Source organism: Camponotus vicinus, unplaced genomic scaffold (genome assembly GCF_025532165.1).
Source record: "Camponotus vicinus isolate PSW18456_S1 unplaced genomic scaffold, iyCamVici1.0 SCAF_9, whole genome shotgun sequence".
Lineage (NCBI taxonomy): Eukaryota > Metazoa > Arthropoda > Insecta > Hymenoptera > Formicidae > Camponotus > Camponotus vicinus.
The window spans coordinates 4,299,461-4,320,270 of record NW_028141981.1 but is presented as its reverse complement, the minus strand read 5'-3'; the positions used below and the strand labels follow the sequence as shown (position 1 = coordinate 4,320,270).

The 20,810-nt window shown below is 33.0% G+C and overlaps 1 protein-coding gene across 1 annotated transcript in view; it reads left to right on the top strand.

Annotated features, from left to right (window-relative positions):
• Nucleotides 1-20,810, top strand: part of LOC145976989 (lachesin) — a 34,874-nt gene that overhangs the window by 1,963 nt on the left and 12,101 nt on the right. Inside the window, exon 3 of the mRNA XM_083108598.1 lies at nucleotides 18,722-18,811. Within this exon, the coding sequence (XP_082964724.1) occupies nucleotides 18,727-18,811 (85 nt within the window). The 5' untranslated portion in view covers nucleotides 18,722-18,726. The remainder of the gene's footprint in view (nucleotides 1-18,721; nucleotides 18,812-20,810) is intronic.

Genomic DNA, 20,810 nt, shown 5'->3' with positions numbered 1-20,810 from the left:
CGATAAATACAAAATAAACAATATTTATTCAAATAAAGTTGAATAAACAATATATCACATAATTTTTAAATAATTTTTATTAATTATAAAGCAATATTTTTATGCAGCTTTCATGCATTTTTTTAATATTGAAGAAAGAATTTTTTAAAATTGAAATCGCACGATAACTTTATTTAAAACAGAATTTAATTAAGAAACACGCGCTTAATACATTTTTTGCATCAATCTAGTACACGCAGGTATTATTTTCCCCATTATTATTTATTTCGTAAATAATTTCGCATGCATTACGCATGCAGAAGACAAAACCACGATCGAGAGGAAACCAAAGTCGAGCAACGCGGCCGAACTTTACTAAACTTTGAGTCTTGAGATTAATTTGTCGGTATCCCCGGGAGTTTCGGAAGCCTCGTCCGACGTCCGTAGCTTCTTGAGCGAGAAGATCAAGTCTCAGGAATATTGTATATGAGATCAAATCAAGCATGCGCGCTTTCAAGTTTGGCAATAGAGCACGATGAATCTCGAAATTGCGCGCAATTATGCTCGTCGCTGTTAACCGAAACGCGAGAATTGCCATCATAATCCACGATGAAATCCGGTGATTCGCGAGAGAAGATTATTCACATGTTTATCTTACTGTATTCGAGTAAAGATTACCTTTTTCTCGTTGTATTATTGAGAGCCGTTAATTAATTGCATGCATAATTTAAATCATCGATCTTGTATTATCGAAGATGAATTTGAATGACACGAAATTAATACAGTTTTCTAATATTACAATTTTAATATAATTTTGTTACAATCAGTAGCTTTGTTAATATAGGATCAGTTAAAAACAGTCATTGTATGTTTACGCTATTTTATATTGAATTTAATATTATTTTTATCATTATATCATTGTATCATCATTTATCATTATTTATATTTGTGTTGAGATAAAAAATTTCTAATCAGATTCTTTGAGACAATGAAAAGGTTTGGCTTATAGTTCAAAATTTTCTTGATTAATCTGAAATTTACTTAAAATTATTATCTTATCGGAAATTCTCGAACGCAAATTCTGTTATCGCTGCACTCTAAAGTAGTCTGCACTTCAAGAAAAGCAGATTTCTAAAGCATTGTGTAAAATCGCTACGTAATTATTATACGTGATTTTAACGAGTTTGTGAAGAAAGCGAAAAATAAGTGAAAAAGAAATGTTTGATGTAATATTTTTTTGCACGGTAAAAATTCAACAGTTTTTTTTTTTAAGAAATTTTAAAATCAGATAAAATATTATATATGTTTGATTTACATTTTTAAATGATAAAATATTAGAATTGCACATCCTTTTACTTTGCTCTCTTTAATATCTATTTGACTTGCGACAAAATTTAGCATATCATTGAGAAAAATATAATTAAATTATTTTTATTTAATTATAATATAATTGATTGTGTGTAATAATTAATATATTATTACTAGCATTATTTAAAAAAAAATGTAAAATAAAATAAAAATTTCTCTATAAACTTCTCTATAAAATGTATATGTTTCTACAAGACAGAAAGAAATAAATTCAAAAATTACCTTAAGATAATCGATAGTTCTCAAATGAATGAGTTTAAGTAAATTTCGTGCAAATTACAACAAATTACAAGAAATTCCTCGGTGAAATTACTCTCAGTGAAGCCGTCGTATCCTTCGGAAGGTCCGCCACGCGTGTCGCCTAGGCTTAATGCACAATGACTATGTCGTGTGGACTATACCGTTGTGGTTAAATCTATACGTACGGGGGATAAGGGGGCATACGATGTATGCAGTGGCTGCGTGATTCCAACTACTACCTGTACAGATAGAGAGAAGGGGAAACGGAAACTATATAGTAGTTGTGTGTGCTAAATGGTTCGCAAACTAATGTTCAAAATTCGGGTATTACCGGGGGTTGTAAGCGAGATGGGAAGGTAGCACACGTCTTTCCGAGGGGAAAGAGTATAGAGAGGGAGAGAGTTGTACCTACTGGCAGCGAGGTCGGCGGTATGTACAATATGTAGTACCTTCGTCTAAAATACTTGCCACAGTGTGTTCCGCACGCGAGCGCGCCATCATGAATTATTAAACAGCGTCCTTTCGTCTGCTGCGTCTTTAATTTTGTTCATCGAAAAGGAACGTAATATGTATTAGCCAAATTTGAAAATTAGATGATTATCAAAATATCTGAAGTTTAAAAAAAAACCAATATAAAAATATAATTGATTAAAATCACGCGATGGTACCGAAACTTGTATGGTACGCATGCGAGCATTTTCCGGCTGAATTTCTCGTGAAGCTTTGTGATAGGGTGCGTGCCAGAAAATGGAAATAAGATTCTGTCCATTTTTCTATGCATAGAAAGTGTCATTTCCTTTGTATGCGAAACAGATATCTTATTTTCCGCTATGTGATCGAAACACGATTTTCCTGAATTGCCTGTGCGCATATAGATTTATAAATCTCCTTCGTGCTTACAATGATCGGTTCGTATCACTCAGAGACAAGTCTACATGGTTTACATCATTTCTCGATGCAACAAATGAAGCATAAAATATTAAGCGCGGTAAAACAAATAAAATAAATATACAATCCGAAAATTAATGGCAAGGATAATTTTTATATACATTTTATAAATGCTTCGTTGTAAATATGCAATGTAGATTATTAATTTTATTCTTCGCATAACTGCAACGTGTTAAATTGCGTACCTGTAAACGATACACGTTCCTACGCTATAGTAGATTTGAATGAAAATATATAACACGTTACAATGCAGCAGCGCGTGCTGTACGTCTGGTCACTTTATTGTTGGAAGAAGTATGTTCAAGCCGCAACAGCATTTTGTTGAAAACTCGGCTCATATATATCGGTATCGGTGAGTTCCGCTCGACAAAACAAATTGCTTATACCTCCGATAGAACTTCGTCGGAAGTGTTTGGCTACATATATCGATACTTCATATGGACCGTTTGTTTAACTTCAAAAGTAGGAAAAAAGCGACTCACTTTCGAGACGGAAAACTGAGAGAAATTTCGCTTCCCGAGGGGCAAAATATAAAGGGTTGCGCACTAAGAGATGCGTTGCAAAACTTCTGGATAAATATAAGTCTTTATTTCAGGATATAATTTCTTGTCCGTTTACCTATAATACATGTGTGTGCAGTCGGTATAATATTTTTACACAAGATAACAAAAATACATAAGTAAAATCGAAGAAAAACGCATATATGCTTTATTTTTTCGAGATTGTAATGATGCGCTTACTTAAAAATATACTTTTGTATAACGAGTTGAAATTTAAATTACAAAACGCTGACAATGAGCAAGAAGCACGCGAAATTTTCTCTGCTATAGATATTTTTATAATATAGTAATTATATATATACATGTATATAATAATGCGAAATTTAATTAATATGATAGATTACACTTACACGTGCAACAAGTAATTATAAAATATAAAATTACGCATTGTGGCGCGATATGCTATTATGCAATATAATAAAATTGCATCATTATATTAATATTATTACATTCTATATATAAAATGTGTATATAATAGCAATAGACCTCACAATCTCAAGAGAAATTCGATTTTACGTAAATTATGATTCTGTTTTCGTAAATGGCAGACTCGCCGCTTGAGAAGATAATTGAGAATAAAATTATCTCCAACGCAATTGTCGAGACGCAACGTTGCGAAAAGACAATCAAGAGTTGTTTGTAGTGCTGTAAAGAAAATTCCAATTTAAATCTAGCAAGGAAGTCTCAGTATGCTTCTCATGATTTAATTCTAAGGTTACGCAAAGTGGACACGCGAAAATTATAATTTGAAATGTATTATTATTTACGATGATGCATTTAAACTATCCTTTTATAATTTGAACTACTATTAATTATATTATGGTCACATATTAAATATTATATTATATTTTACAAATGCGATTTTGGCGATATATTATATTATAATATGTAATAATTAAGCATTAATTACTCGTGGCAATATATTAATAATGTGAAATTTAATTAGCAGAATGCTCAATACTTGCCACGAATAATTTTAGGTTATTCAAAATTTAATAGTATGGGCGACGTTAACAATAAACGGTTATGACACTACTCAATTTTGCTGTTTAATTTTTTAGTCGCGACAGAATCTAATTACATGCATACATATATATATTTTATATATTTAAGTGTTAGGAGATATTTAAATAAATATATTTTTAAATTTTCATATTTTTCAACTTCCAATCATGTTTCACTATCGTGAAGATTTTTGCATCAATTTTCGGCAGATAAATTGTTGAAATACATTTACATATATGTAGGTAGACACACGTTATTGCATTTTATCGGAAATATGCTTGAAAATTTGCACCGGGATGAAGATCACAAAAAATGATAACAATGCATTGGAGGCTTGTCACATTCCTGTACACGTATATAAAAGAGGTAGAATTTTATATCGCCCATTTTCAAAAGCTTGGAGAATTAAGCTATCTTCGTCTCCCATCCACCGTCTTTACAACATTCTTGTCTCGCTCTTAGCACGCTTTAAATTCACATGCGAATGCTTAAATTTCCGAAAATGAATAAAGTATATAATTTATGAATAAATTAATATCTTAAATATGTAAAAAAGAAGGTGTTAAACTTTGAAGTCTTTCAATTTTAAAATCATATTAGTAACGATTAAATATACATATATTAATTCATATATAATTCACAATAATATATAACATACATATTATTCATATATTCAATAATATATAATATATAATTCTTGACAAAGCATATATGTAATAATACATAGAGTAATTACAAAATACAAATCAGAATATATTAGCATGTATGTGCAATAATATTTTTTTATTCGATATATTCTGCATATATGAATATATTATATATATATTTAGCAATTTAGAGAAAATCAAAGTTTTCATCATATGCGCTTAATTCCATTTTTGTTTTTTTTTCCAACAATTCAACAACGATACATGTGCATCCATTCAGAATTAACCACGTGCTTCATACGAATGTTTTTCCTCGCAAAGTACATACTTCAACTGCTGAACATTGACCTTTCCTCGCCGGGTCGTTGTCTAAATTTTGCGAGGCAACCAATCGCGCAAAAATGTACACAAGCGCGTGAAGGAAGTGATGAAAGTGAAGGACAGGAGTAAATGGACAAGTCTGGGGTGGAATGGTTTCCCGTTCTCTCGGTGTGGAGGCATTTGTACCGTCGACGCGAAAACGCGCGCGCGCCTCGTAATAAACATGCCAGTGGACGGACTGACTGATGATACCGTTCACCGGTAGATCTATGTTATTGGTTACCTCTCCCGATACCGATGAACCATTGAACACGGCGAGAGAAGACATCCGTTGTGCCCAAAACTAACGGCAGTAATTATCGCGGTCCCTTTTCTTCCTATCGTAACTCTTCCTTCCGATCTTTCCGGTTTCACGCACGCCCGCACATCGAAAGTATAAAACTTATTTTGCCCTATATTCCCCCGTTAGATAAAGAAATCAACCACATGGACAATCATCATGCGAGAAATATGTAATTTAATTTTGTTGCTTAAATTAAATTTAATTTTATAAATTAATTTATTATAAAATTAAACTTCTTAATTATTCTGTAAAATTAATTTTTTTATAATAGCACGTTTCTCTTATTTGAATTGATTTTATAATAGAATATTAATTTTATAATAAAATTTTATAATATAATTCTATTCCAAAATTAATCATAATTTTCGTTTGATGCACACAGATGTTACCTTCTTTTATTCGCTTTGACATTTTTGAAATATGTCGCACATCGCTTTCGTGTGTCGAAAATGTCGCACGAGAAAAATTATAGATATGCAAAATATAAATTATATACGTAATGCCAAATACGTCACACGCTATTGGTTGGTAGACTTGCACTTTACATAAATGAAAACGCACGAGCTACATAGTTTCGGAACATTCCGTCGGTTGAGATGTTAGCGGGACGTGTGTAAATAACCCTTTGATCTTCGTTTACATGGTGTGGTACGAAGCGTGTCGAAACGCGTGTTGGATGGTCCCTCATTCATGATGCGTATTTAATGTTAAATGCGGTCGTTTGATACTAATCCCCTTATTAATGTCGATTGCGTATCCAATATGCAACAGATACTAAAGTAAAATCGAATTGTTGTAATTAACATTAAATACCCACCGATCAATCTGTGTAATTGCATTACTTTTTATGTCAATAAAATCAAATTATATCACAATACACATTATAAGTTTATAAAATAATTGATATTGCAATTAAATATCTTTTTGCAACGAGATATCTCGATCGTAACAAAAGGTATTGCGTTAAAATATGTTACGTAAAATGTGATGTTTGCGAAATATATAAATCTTCCAGTGATGTCACGTGCTTAAATTCAGGATGTAAAAGAGTCTAGAAATATTGAAGGAATTTGCAAAGAGGCGTTGGCGAAGTCCATTTCCTGAGCAGAGAAGCCACTGCTTGGCATAAATCTTTCCACACATATCAACTATTTATCTTTGAAATACGTTGGCTAGCGACACGGTAACCGTACGATTCGCGTGCTTTTTCAATCGCAATCATCACAAGTATAGCATATTATTATCATATTCATGTAGTACGATGTTTTCTTACCAGAAATTCCATGACTCACAATTCTAATCACACCGTATTAATCTTCATCCTTGTCTCTTACATTTATTAGATTCAAAATTTGAAATATATAATTATTATGAAATATTGTTATTTTCTAAAAAAAGGTATATTTTTTATATGATTTTATATACTATTATTCCAAAATATAAATACTAGTTATTGCAAAATTGTCAACAACGTTTGATGTGTTGTAGTATTATAATAAATTTCGAATCAAAGTGGGATATAATGCAAACGCGGAATGCGCATCGTAAATTGTCAAAATACTTTGACTGTGTATTGTTGTGGATGATATATAATTTCAACGTAGCATCAGGTAGCTTCGGTGTTATCACGATAACGCCGCTATGACAATTGAAATTGTTATCGGTGTTACCGCATTGTATCATGTTGTCTGTCAGTCTACCTGCCAGATTAACGAACAAAACAAGAAAATATCTGCTAATTGTCCGTCTCGTGCAGTAACATCCTCGCGCGGGATTTTATAATATATAATAATTTTTTATTATTTTTTCCTATTCGCTAATGACGAGTAGTCGTAGCACGAATTGCCGAGTAAAAATTTTATATTTTATAAAACGCAAATGCGCAAGTTTATCCATCTAAAATCTCTCGACGGTTTTAGCGAAATCACTTTGCGTTTAGAAGGAAGATTTAATATTTGAAACGTAATTCATTTGGATTACGCGAATGCATTAGAACGATACTGCTGCCCGAATAACACGCTGCAAACATCCTCGCGCTAATTAAAATTGCATCGCGTGACGTTTCTCATTATCGTCATAACGTAATTGGTGTAACTGCCGTCTAAAGAGAAAAACGTTGTAACGTCGTACGAGCGGCGCGTAACCGAAATGCGTTTACCGTTTACGGCTTACCGAACGGAAATCGTATAAAAATTAATGCTTTAATCTACCGCGCGGATTTATTTTAATTCAATCCACCGTAACTAGCTCGTTTCATTCATTCTCAATCTCGAATTCGTTCGCGTAGATCGAATTGCATCTTTCCTCTCCCTCTTCTCTTTCCCCCTGTCTTCCTTCCCACCTGCCTGCGTCACCTCGCATTCTTTTGATTATAACGCCGATTCGTCTTTCGCGCTGCGAAACGCTTAATAGAATCCACCGCGTATTCGCTATTACTGCGTTAACAAATAGAATAACTCTCGTTACTCGGATCTCGCATTTCTCGCGCATTCCAGACAAAACATGAAATCGTTATAGCGATTTGCAACGCACTTCGAAAACAGAGAACGTGCCCGTTTCTCCGTCCCTTCCCCTCTCCATCTCTTGCATAAATCTTTCTCTCTCTCTCTCTCTCTCTCTCTCTCTCTCTCTCTCTCTCTCTCTCTCTCTCTCTCGCCAAAAGCGGGCTAATCTCCCTTCGTACAAACCGATTCAGTTATCCCGTGACGAACTAACGGATACTCCCGTTACCCAGCCTAAATGGATCGATATTTATTCGGGATAGAGGATCCGCGAAAGCGGATCTCTCGTTCGAATCTCTCATTCGTATCAACGCGAGATGTTTCCTTTACCGGCTATGAACATTGAACAATCGGTATAAAGTGACTTATAACTTTGATATACGGCTGAATTACATTCGCATTTGATTTACGTCTCAGTTTTAATTATTTGGAGCTAGAGATTCATGTAAAATTTTTATTTTGTTTTATTTATTGCGTGTGTATGTATTCATAAATTTTAATATTATAATATTATAAATTTAATATTATAAATTTAAATATTATAATATAATAAATTTATTTATGTAATTATAAATTATTTATTATTTAATTTTTATATATATTTATAACTTTTATAATAATTGTTGGTTCAATATAAAATCAATATTTTAAAATCAAAGCTCATATATAATATAATAACGGCTTATATTATATTTCATATGATATAAAATTATATGAAATATATATACAAACTATGTACATCCCATGAAAATTTAATATAAAAAGATAATTTATAACATAATTTTTTTATTAATATTTTTTCCTTCAATTATCAATTCAATTTTTCGATACGCGATCTTTCTTTCACTTTGGTACGTAATCTTTCTTTCATTCTATCATATCATTAAATGAATTTCCGCATAGAAATAGTGAAAACATGATTCCAAAAACATATGGATTCGCAAAAAAAAAATTCGTCGGGAGGAAAACGCGAGGAGCAAAATGCACGCGAAAATATTCAAGCTTGAGATACTATTTTTATTATCATAATTTTTTGCCAATGACGCCTAACGAACGACGCTTAGCGCGTACGATACGTGGTACGATAGATAACAGAGGGTGTCGAGCGAGACAGGTAGCCGAGTAGAAACAGGTAGGATAGATGCGCGGTAGTGAAAAGGGGCATCTGCTATATCTCTGTGTGTGCACCCGGCCTGCGGGGTGCAACTTAATGAGCTTCCTGTGTTGGTTCCGCTTTTAGCGCGTAACTCGTCTCTTGCGCATCCCTTCCTCCATCTCCCTCTTCCTCTCTCTCACCCTCTCCTTCTCCCTCTCTCCCTCTCCTTCTCCCTCTCTCCCTCTCTCTCTCTCTCTTTAGTTCATGCATTGTATCTGTCATCATTTTCCGTCATCACGAGCATCATCACCGATGCGTATATCTCGGGAAAGGATCTCTTCGCTGGAAGCTGCATTAAGATGCAATCATGCGAGTCACGAATTAGCTGTTGTCCAGCTCGAGGATCTAATTCTCGGGTTCTAAATATTGGAAGCGGACAGTAACTCGTAGAGGAAAGAATTCCTGTGTTTGTTAGTTTTATAGAATATAATTGCATAAACTTTATTGTCTGTTTCGTAACTTATTAGCGAAGCTAACTTTTTTTACACGTAACCAATAAAAAAATACATGACAATTAAAAAATGTTAGATTCGCAAATTTTTTTTCCCACGCAAATTGCAGCTGAAGAGTATACGGAAAGATTGAAAAAAATCATATCTCTCGAAAGAGAGAAATTAGTAATATTTATAATTATTAGAATCTTAATAATTATAAGTGATTTAAAATGATTATAAATCAATATTTATAATCAGTCTTTTCAAAATTAAATATTTTTCAATTGGTACAAAACGTAATCTCGAGATATTTATGTAAGCGACAGTTTTTCTTTGTGTGATTAGCAAATACTTTTTTTTAAAGGAAGATAATTATTCATTTGTACTTGAGAGGTAGTTATCTCAGATAAACTTTCCTCTTGTCGTCACTTTGTGTGTTACTCTCTCTCGATTCGGCATTAGGTTACTCACGCGAACATCAATTCCTCTGCGCGTTCTACCGCAATCCCATCGGATCCGCTTTGTGCGGCATCTGAGAAGTAACAAATTCCCCGATTCTTCGATTCCCGTTCTCGTCATGAAACCGATTGTTCGTTATCTCACGAACCGAGGAAATCATGTATCGATTCTTGCCGGGTTACAAGTGTTGTTCGCACAGTTTCCTTTCCACCTCATGTATCTTCTAATTTTGCTGGTCGCCTCTCTTACTAACTTTGGACACATTTTTATTACTTGTTTTCTCGATATATATCTCACATATGTTACACACACACACACACACACACACGTACAACTTCTCTTATAATATTTTAATTTTTTTTAAATTTAAGTTACATTTTTATTACCGTGAAACAGTATCATCAACTTTATTTCTAGTTTGATTTTTTATTGAATGTATTCTTTTCATGCCACTGTTTATGAAGAAATAAAAAGAACAAATATTATAAAAAGTATGATTATAAAAAAAAAACAAATGTTTATATTTTACTTATTTGTATATTTTTTCTATATGTGGGAACAAATCATTATTTTTTTCCTCATTTAAAAATTTCCCAAAAAGAAATTGCTAAAGAAATTAACTCAGGGCAAAAATTAATTCAGGAAAAGTATTAATTTATATAAATATAATATTATAAATATCAAATGGTAGAAATTTACATTAATTAATTACACTAATATAGACAGATAGCTATAGAATAACTATAGAATAATTGGTACAACATTAAAAAATATATTATTAAAATATCGGTAAAATATCAGTTAAAATATCAATAAATTTTTTGTAAAAATTTATTTTCCTACATGTGGAAGATCTCGAAGAATACGAGAGGTGTATCAGTCGCGACTATATTTATCGCGAAATCCTTTTGTTCGCCGGGCAAATACACAACTAGCGTCATGCGCCCACATGTACATTCTTTTCTCATTTTGCTACTAATTCTCCACGAGGGCTATCGTCCCGCCTCTCTCGTTTCTCTCGCGTTACAAATCCATCACGACGTATTACTGGGGGATCAGCGATACACACACACACACACACACACACACACACACAAAATGCCACGACGTTTGAATGTCACCGAACGCTATTGCGGGGGTGGCCTCGTGTTGGTAGCAGGAAGAGATGGCCGGATATATCTATATATCTATATGCAACACCCTGTATTACGCAAAGTGCGACGCCGATTTATCGCCTTTTTATGAATGTAATCTTTTTTTTCTCTTCTTACTTTTTTTCTCTCATTTCTTCGAATGACTCGATTTATCATTACATAATTTTGATTGTTTGCTCGATGCAAATGCGAGCAAAAATTAAATCATCGATTATGTTTTAGACTATGCGTAATAATATTAAAAGAAATTTTATTCTAACATTGTTTACATTGCTCATTTATATATTGTTAGAATCTATTAGCTATTTTACAAAATTATTAAAAATAATAAAATTTTAAAAAGTCTGTATACAATCTGTTCAATAACAGTATATCAAGTGGAAGATTATATATGTCGTAAATGAGACGCAAATCTTCTCGTGCTAACATCCTATCGCTTGACTAACAATAAGCACTCATATATTATGCTCGCATTTATCCGCATATTTTATTTTCTATGACTTGATTTAACAGCTGGGAGAATACATATGTAAGTGAATGTCGCCTCTTTCCCAGCCGATGTTCCGATATTTTTCGCGAAGTTGCTATTCCTGAGATTGCTACACGCGATAGAAGAACCCGCGGAAGATGTAACTCGGAGGTATGGTAAACGAAAACTGCAGCATCGTATGCAAGCGGGTCGCATCTCGGGATGCGGGATGAGTCACGGTTACTCCTAACTTTGCAGACAGTTTCAACCACGATCCTTAAGTTCCATCGCGCGAGAGGCGAATTCCCTACGAAACCCATCCTAACCGTTGCTCGACGATGGCGTTACGCTCATCGATAGTCGATTGCTATTTCACGGGGTCCTTTTGCATGCCGGTGTGTCACGTTAACACGTAAGGAACCTTAGAGCGAGCGAGAGAAAGAGAGAGAGAGAGAAGAAGAGAAGAGGGAGGCTGGAAAAGCAATTCGAGTTTCTCACATCTTCTCGCTCGTCATTACGTCGACACCGGCCGCTTCCTCTCGTGTCGCCTCAAGCGATGGTCAACCGCATATGAATGGCATGATGTAAGGTTTGACAAGTACGTATTACCTACTCTAGCAAGATGAGGGTAGTTAGTGGAAAAGTGAGACGATTTCTCGACGATTGTGGAGATATATGTATAATATACGTCTGTTTCTATAATAAAAAGTCGCTTTCAAATATTGATTGAGCCGTACGAATATATTTTCTTCTCATTAAAAGAATTTTAAGTTTTTTAATGAAACGCACAAGTATATTTCACACGTATGCTGATAAAAATAAATATTACTTATCCGCAAAAGCGAAGACATTTTTAAGAAAATTAATAGATGTTTTATATTCGCGAATAAGGGCGATTCTAATTCCCTGTGCGCATGTAAAATATAAGTAAATACCTGCTGTAAAAATATTATGTGCAAGAGTGATAATTCACTGTTAACGAGCTCGGCATTATTCTTTAATATGACATTTAATCCGACAGAAATAGCGCTAGTAAAGTTGCAACGTCAATCAAAAGATGACGAAATATTTGTGTTTATTGCCACGAGCCACGAGTATCTTTGTAATAAACTAATGTATAAGCAAAACAATTTAAATCTGTCTGATGTATTTTATAGAATGTAGGTATATATCACCGGCACGACTTGTCACGGTTTGTTCAGCAGACGACACGGAAACCGAAACGAAGAGATGACCCGCTGACAAAAGTTAGATACTAAAAGATAGTAAATTAAGTTTAACAGGATAGGAGGAGGAGGAGCGGGAGGGAATGAAGAGGCACCGACTCCGGAAAAGCTGGCGAACCTAGACGGACATATAACTTCTTTTACAGGAACTTCAGTGGCAATCCTTGTAACATAATTAGTAAAGTAGCTCGCGCAGCGATATCGTGAGGGAATATTTATTTTAAACTCAGAAGGAGGAGGAGTAATAGGGAGGGAAAAAGTTGGCCGACAAGTTCGCCGGAGTGTGGAGAGAAATTTAGAGATCGTGAGTTTGACAGCGGGGCCAAAATTCATTTGAATAGAATATTTGTCGCGTAATATTGTAGCGTATATTTTATTATATTTATGCATTACATATACAGTGACGTTATCGAGATTTGTTTTAATTCCCGAATTTTTCGCGATATTTGTCAGTTGACAATTTCAACATTTGACATTGCAGCAATAATATAACGTGAAGCGAATACAATTATTATAGTCGTTTAATCTGGTCACATACCTTTTTGGCGAGATTCGTTTAGCACCTGTAAAATATTTTATTACTGCGTATATACATGTAATTTCAGATATATTGTGAGCGGATTTTATTACATATTTCTTTCGAAATAATATGCTGTTGATCTGTTTAATTTACAAAAAAATTAAATGATGCACATTTCGATGATAAAAATAAAATTGAGATAAACGTAAAATTGGGAAACAAAAACTAGTATATTGTATAACATTTATACAATATTATAAAAAAAACCATCATATAAATAACTAATTTTTATCATTTTTTATCATCTTTTATCTATTTTTTTCCTATTAAGTATATTTTTATGCTAGATATAGAAGTAAAACTCAATTTTATTTATCGAAATAAATGTATCTATTTTTTAAATCAATGTTTATAACGGATTTTTAAAATTTTATATGTGTCTATTTTTTGAATTTTTAATCATGAAATCAATTTATAATAAACTTTCAAACATAGAAGTTTAAGACTATGAGTATTCTCGAAACGAGAAATGCGCGCGAAAATAAAAATTATGTATTATCGAATTTATTATAGTCGAAGTTGTGTGATACTGGGATATATTTAACTTTGTACGCGATATGGTAACATTATGTATTTTTTGCTGTCGCAAACTTTTATTATGCATATTGGATGAGAGAGTGTCATGACAATCTCATGCATCCTTCTATTATAAGTCACAAAGAACATCAACAATGAGATGTTATAATTACCATAATTATATTGAATCCGTTATCGCCAGCATAATGCATAGTTAACGAAGAAATTTAATGTGCCATAGAGTGGGTTTCAGTTGTTGCAGTACTATATGACGTCGATGTGGTTATTGTATAGAAGTTTGTCAGACATGGAATTCGATACTGAAAATACTATAAATATATAGAATCGCGCTCACACGTGCAAGGAATCGTTATCTTGCTTAATTGTCAGGTGATGAATAAAATTTTGTATCAAGATATATACAGTAATATTGTTAATCGGAAGTTTAATTGTTAAAATAATTATTTGTTACAAAAAAAATAAAACAATACGATAAATATAATTATAATATTATAATCAGTACTGATTTTTCTTCAATATCGAAACTGATTCGAGTTAAAATAAAAGAATGGCACTAGAAACATGGATTCTTTTACAAGGTTAAATCTAAGCTGAGGAAGATACGGCGAATTACAAGATCCGCATTAAACTTTTTCGCAACTTATATCGTCGTGATAAGCGCGTATTAAGTAGCGATAAGCCAGCGTAGTTTCGAAAATCCTTCGAATAATCTCGAGAACTCCTGTCACACTGCAGCACCTTATCAATAATCAATCGCTCTTTTTGGTCGGAAAGTTTCGCGATCGTCGAGAGAAAAGAAAAAATAGAGAAACGAAGTGAAATAGATACAAGGGAATGACGGAAACTGCAATTTCTTATTGTTAGGTCAAGTCGGGTGAACGGATGAATACGCTATGAAAGTTTTCGGTGTTCGTCTCTTTGTATCGGGGTGAAATTTTATTGAGAAGAGAAAGCCTTTTTTCAACTAAGTGATATACATCACCTTCGATGGAGAAAGGAATCGATGAATCTCCCATTCATGAATGTCGAGAGGATGATTGATCAAATTTCTTTGTTACGAAACGCGAAACCATTTCGAGGGAATGTTTGAGGAATGCATTTATCATTGTTTCATTCGCAATTCAAGAATTCGGTATCTTTATAATTAGCGATTGAAATCGAATATTTATTAAAATTAATCAGTACGCTTTGCCAACTCTGTTGTAATTTTAGTTCTTGGGAAATTAAATCCTGCAATTTTTTTTTTATGTAATGATTTTATATCATTTCTTTAAACATTATCCGATATATATGTATTGAAAATGTATTGAATCTTACTCGGCATTCACATTTTTTAGACAGCTATTAATCGAAAGTTTTATTGAAATGTTTTACGATATTGCTACTTCCAAAATCCAATATTTCACATGCTAATGTATGGATTACTTACTTTAGAACGGTAATCCTTAATAGACGCATTATAGACGATTAATGTATTCGCATTTCTCACGTCGATATTTGATTTCCTAGATAGCTTTACAGGTTCAGCATTACATATAGCTTTACAACGTTTCAGCGCTTTGCCAAACACGACGTGTGAATTACTCTAATGGATTCACATATAACGTTTGCAGATGCAAAGATGCGATATTATCTACCAAAAGATAAATCAAATCGAATTAATATATGGATTATCAAATTAACTAGATTTTCTTATCGCGTGATAAGTGTGCGCGTTATAAGAAGTTTACGTATGTAAAATGTATAGATGTGAAATAAATGAGGAAAAAATAATTTTCGTGCATCAAAGTATTAGAATAACGGAGGAATGATTCAAAAATGTTGTCTTATAATTTTCAGCTATTAACAATTATGATTAAAGCTTATAAAAGCCTTCATGAATAAATCTTCAAAATATGTGAATACAAAGATGTACAAAAATGTGAATATTATTAGATGAATTTTTTCTGATTTATCTTTTTCAAAAGAAATTATATATATACTTTCTGTACTTTTTTCATTTTACTTTTGCTCTGTATAATTAGATACTCCAAAAAAATATAAAGTTTATGGAAAGGATGATTATATAATTACGGTTATATAATTACTAAAAAAACAAAAAATATGAAATTTTGGATTATAGTCTAATAATATTCATACTCTTTCATACATGTACTCTCACATAGCTGCATTCAAAATTTAATTTTTCTAAACATAATCCTTGTTTTACATGCTTTTATTAATTATTAATGTAATTAGATTTAATCGTAATAAAAATTCATGTTTGGATAAAATGTAAAGCAGATGCCCTTAAAAGCGAAGCTATTTACCTCACGCGCAAATCTAAACCGATATTCTTGATTGCTAGCTCGGATATTAAAAGAGGATAAACCCTCGCGGGCGGAAAAGATCCGGCGATCCTCTTGTAACAAAGAACTTTGAATATTTACTTCTTTTCGGGTTGAGGCACATGGAGAAGAAACGGATCGCCAGCAAATCCGGTGAGAAGATTAGCTGTATGCAAAAGAGCACGGACGAGAGGAGCTGACAGGAGGAGAATTGTGTTCGTTAAGTGCACGTGAGAATTGTATCGAGAAAAGCGAAACGCGTAAAAGAAAAAAGAAGTAGAAGCCGAAATAAAAGGTACCGCTATGGAAACGTGTAATAGTTCCGGCGGGGCGAATCTGATGAAACGAATGGGTAGGTGCCGCCGTGGCTTTTATTTCTTCTCGCGTGCTTCTAAGAATCGAAAGTGCTAAAACATGTGGATAAGGAAGAAAAGGAAAGAGAGAGAGAAAAAAATGTGAAAATAGGAAATACTAGCTAAAAGCGAGAAAGCGAAAGACGAGAAGCCGAAAGTTACCCTCCGATTTTGAGATCTTCGAGTTCTTTCTTCAACAGGAGAAATCTTGCTGTCGCTAATATCGCTAATGTAAAACTTGCCAGAAATGAAATTGAAGAATTTGAAACTTAATAGGTTTTGCAATCTTCCATATATGTATATAATTATAATTACATAATGGATAATAATATTTTATAGTATATATAAATATTTCTTATATATGCAATTGTCTGCATTTAAATATTTTCACAACATAAATGTGAATGTGTATCGATAATTTCTAATTTTCAACTTTTTTCATATAGGAAATAATTGTTCTTACAATTATTTAAAAAAAAATTATTTTCAAAGTTAGCATTTCTTACTATCACTATTAATTTAATAATACAATCGTACAGATTGATTTTTGTATCTGATCGTTTCTTCGATGAAATATATGACAAATATATTAATAGGTGTATAATGTTCAATTAATTACCGCGAATAATCATACTTTAATTACTGTAATATTATGCGTGCCGTTAAACGCGTGCTTTCAAGTAAATTACACATCTAAATTCTCTCCTTCAATTTTCAAACCATCGGATGCGAATGGATATGCTTGATTACTTATCGGAAGGAAATAGTTAACTGTGCTTGCACAAGGAACAAAGTTTCATGAAATCAAAGGATCTTTTGATATCCTAAAACCGCCCACTGATTCTCGTAGAGGCGCAATACACGATTTTACCTTCACATTTATGATCATATCCGTATACGTCACCAATTCTTATAGAATTCGTTGTTTCAAAGTGTTGTAATACCAAACGGATATTAAACCAGCCTTCATATAAAGAGGCAAAGAGAGAGAAAGAAAGAAAGAGAGGTTACTATTATTAACTTGTCGTTTAACTCGAACATGTATATACGACAGCAGAATTTTTGATGAATTTTTGATGAAAGGTGAAGGCCGAGGGGTCATAAAGGGCAAACTCGAGCGCGAGCGAAATTTCCATTTGACTATTGGACTGTGGTTGTTTGGTATATAACATATCCATCTACGTACGTACATATGAACGTGCGCACGTGTGTCCTCGAGACGCGGCATGTGCGTATCGCGAGAGGATACGGAAAGGATGGAGGGAGTCTACCTATTGCCGTCCGGGAGTATTATTACGGCAGTAGTCGGTGGGAAGAGGATGGCGACGGGCAAACGCGGGATATATCAACGGGGTTGGCATTTATGTGGCGACCAACTGTCGAGTTAATATTCACGCGATTCGGAGCTGCCTCTCCCCTTCCTCCTCTTTTCCTCTTTTCCTACCTCGCATCTCGAGCACGCGTCGACGAAGTCGCGAAATTCTCGATTCCGACCCCCGATCTCTCTTTTCGCTTACCTCTCGCTATCTTGTCGCGCTAGTCTTCTCTATATCGAATGTCTTTCGCTTGCGAGATTTTATATTGTGATAAAAATATAATTATACGATTCTTTATATAAATCTGAAATTTTTAAAATTTTAGAAAGATCTCTAGATAAAAAATCTAACTATGATAAATAAATTAGCCATGTGAATTCAAATAAAATCGATATAAATTATATATTATAATATCGATGTCGCGACACATATATTCTTTTTATTAAAACAATTTTCCGAAGCGTTTCGAGGTCATTATTTGATTGTGGTCTTTTTCACACATTTGACAATTTCTTTTTCATATTCATAGACAATAATTTACAAGTAAGAAATAAATAAAATGTTAATGATTAAAAAAAGAAGAAATTATAATATATAAATATATAACAAAAATTTATAACGAAGAGATCTAGTTTCTTGATTCAGATTATTATCGAATTTTATAATATTTTACAAAGAATAATAGATATAATTTAATAATTTTGTTTCATTTATTATTAGCCATCAAGCTAAAACTTGTAATATGTATTGTTTCGGCAAAAAGTCAAGTTTCGCTTTATTTCACAATTCTCGTTGCAGTACGTATGGTGTATGGCTTACCCTATGGCATGGCATCGCAGAACGTCGCACTGTGCGTCTTTATCGCCGCTTTTCTCCACGTCAGTCTCGGTAAGACTTGAATATATTGCTCTCAGGAAGGTAAGTATCTTCGCGATGTGGATTCTTTGAAAAATAGGAAAAAAAGCACCGGTCGGGAGTTACGGGAGAGGAGAAGCAAAAGTTACGAGTTTTTAATCCGCACGGAGAATCACAGAATTCCTCCTTTTTCCCCGTCTCCGATCGCCGCGACAGTATCGTGCCCGTTACTTTTGCGCCGCCTTTCTTTGCTCCAGTTTCGGTAAGAATCAAATGGAATCTTTCCGGAGACATCGCTATCGGTAGCCTCGCGTTTCCGCGAAAGCTTAAAAAGGATCCTTGCTTAAAAAGAAGCAGGAATTGCAAAGTGGTACAAGCCGCCGACTTTTCTCCAACTTCGAGAGAAATGTTTCATACTTTATTGTACATTTATTTATTTATTATTATTTTTGATTCATCGCGTGATCAAATATATAAATTGTGAAATCTTTTAGGGGGGGAAATAATAATTTAATTCCGAGCTTGAAGAAAAATCTAAAATATGCGCTAAAAATTAATCAATTGAATTCGCGAATGTCAGGAAATTAAAGACTCTGTCCTTTGTTAAAATAAAACTTATTTAGGAGATACTGGATTTTTATAAAAAGATTCCTACTTTATTGTATATTTATTTATTTATTACTGTTATTGATTTATCGCGTGATCAAATATACAAATTGTGAAATACTTTTAGAGGAAGGATTTAATAATTTAATATCCAGCTTGAAGAAAAATCTAAAATATGCGCTAAAAATTAATTAATTAATCGAATTCGCGAATGTGAGGAAATTAAAGACACTGTTGTTCTCTGTTAAAATAAAACTTATTTAGGAGATACTGGATGTTTATGAAAAAAACATAAGAAATACATAAATACAATTTATGTAAATTTTGAAGATCTCAACTTTCTTATTATTGAATCTTTTCAAATTTTCCATTTTATTCGATATTTGTGTCAGGTTGATTTCTCATTACATAAAAAGATACGAATCGCAATGCATGAATCGTCGAACACTCGACTTGCATGTACGGACTAACAAAAATGCTATCCGGTCTTCGCGGTAGCTTTTCCGCGCGATAGATCATGATAGATGATGATTACTTCACAAGTCAGCGAACTTTCGTTCGACCGTGTTCCACGTGATTAATAAACACCCCGTTTCTCGCAAAACTTTCTCCCCTTTCCTTCATATTCGCGTGTTTGCTTCGAGAAGTTAACCAGGAAGGATATAGGAAGAATACATCTTCTTTTTTGTCTATTAGATTCCATTTTGTTATTGCGAAGATGATCAATGCGCGATTTCTGAGTGAAACATAAATATGTCGCATCGAGTTAACATGTTGCCATGTGAGAAGAATATTATTTGATATAACACTAGTAGCCAAGAAATTCATAAGGGTTCGACGTGGTCAATAAGCACCCTATTTTACATATTGACTTTTTACGTAATACAATATGTGAATCATTAATCATTTTTTAGGAAACTTAGAATTTAATAATAAAATGTGAGAAAGAAACGGAACACAAAAAAAATATATCAAAAAAATTATCGAATTTATTCCAAAATTATTTACTAATTTATTAATTAACAAATAATTGAGGTCATACAAACATTCCTCGGCATTTCTATATAAAAAAGGATACAGATAATTGAAAAATGCAAAGATTTTCTAAAATCTTTTAATTGTGATTAATAAGATTTCTTCGTACTATCAATGTTTTTGACAATATAATATTTTTTAACTTAATTGTCTCATTTAATTAAAATCTTTAATGCACCTCGTTCTACATGTACATATGCTTATATGTAATAACGAATTAAAAAAGGAATATAAACTAATTTGTATTTATTGTATTAGCAGCTAAAAAAATTTTTTTATTTTTTCGAAAACTAATTTTTGCTAAAAATTAAAATTTTCCAAATTATCTCATGTATTATGGTGGACACTAGTCAGCGATATATCAATATGCGTAACACAGAAAGAATCATGA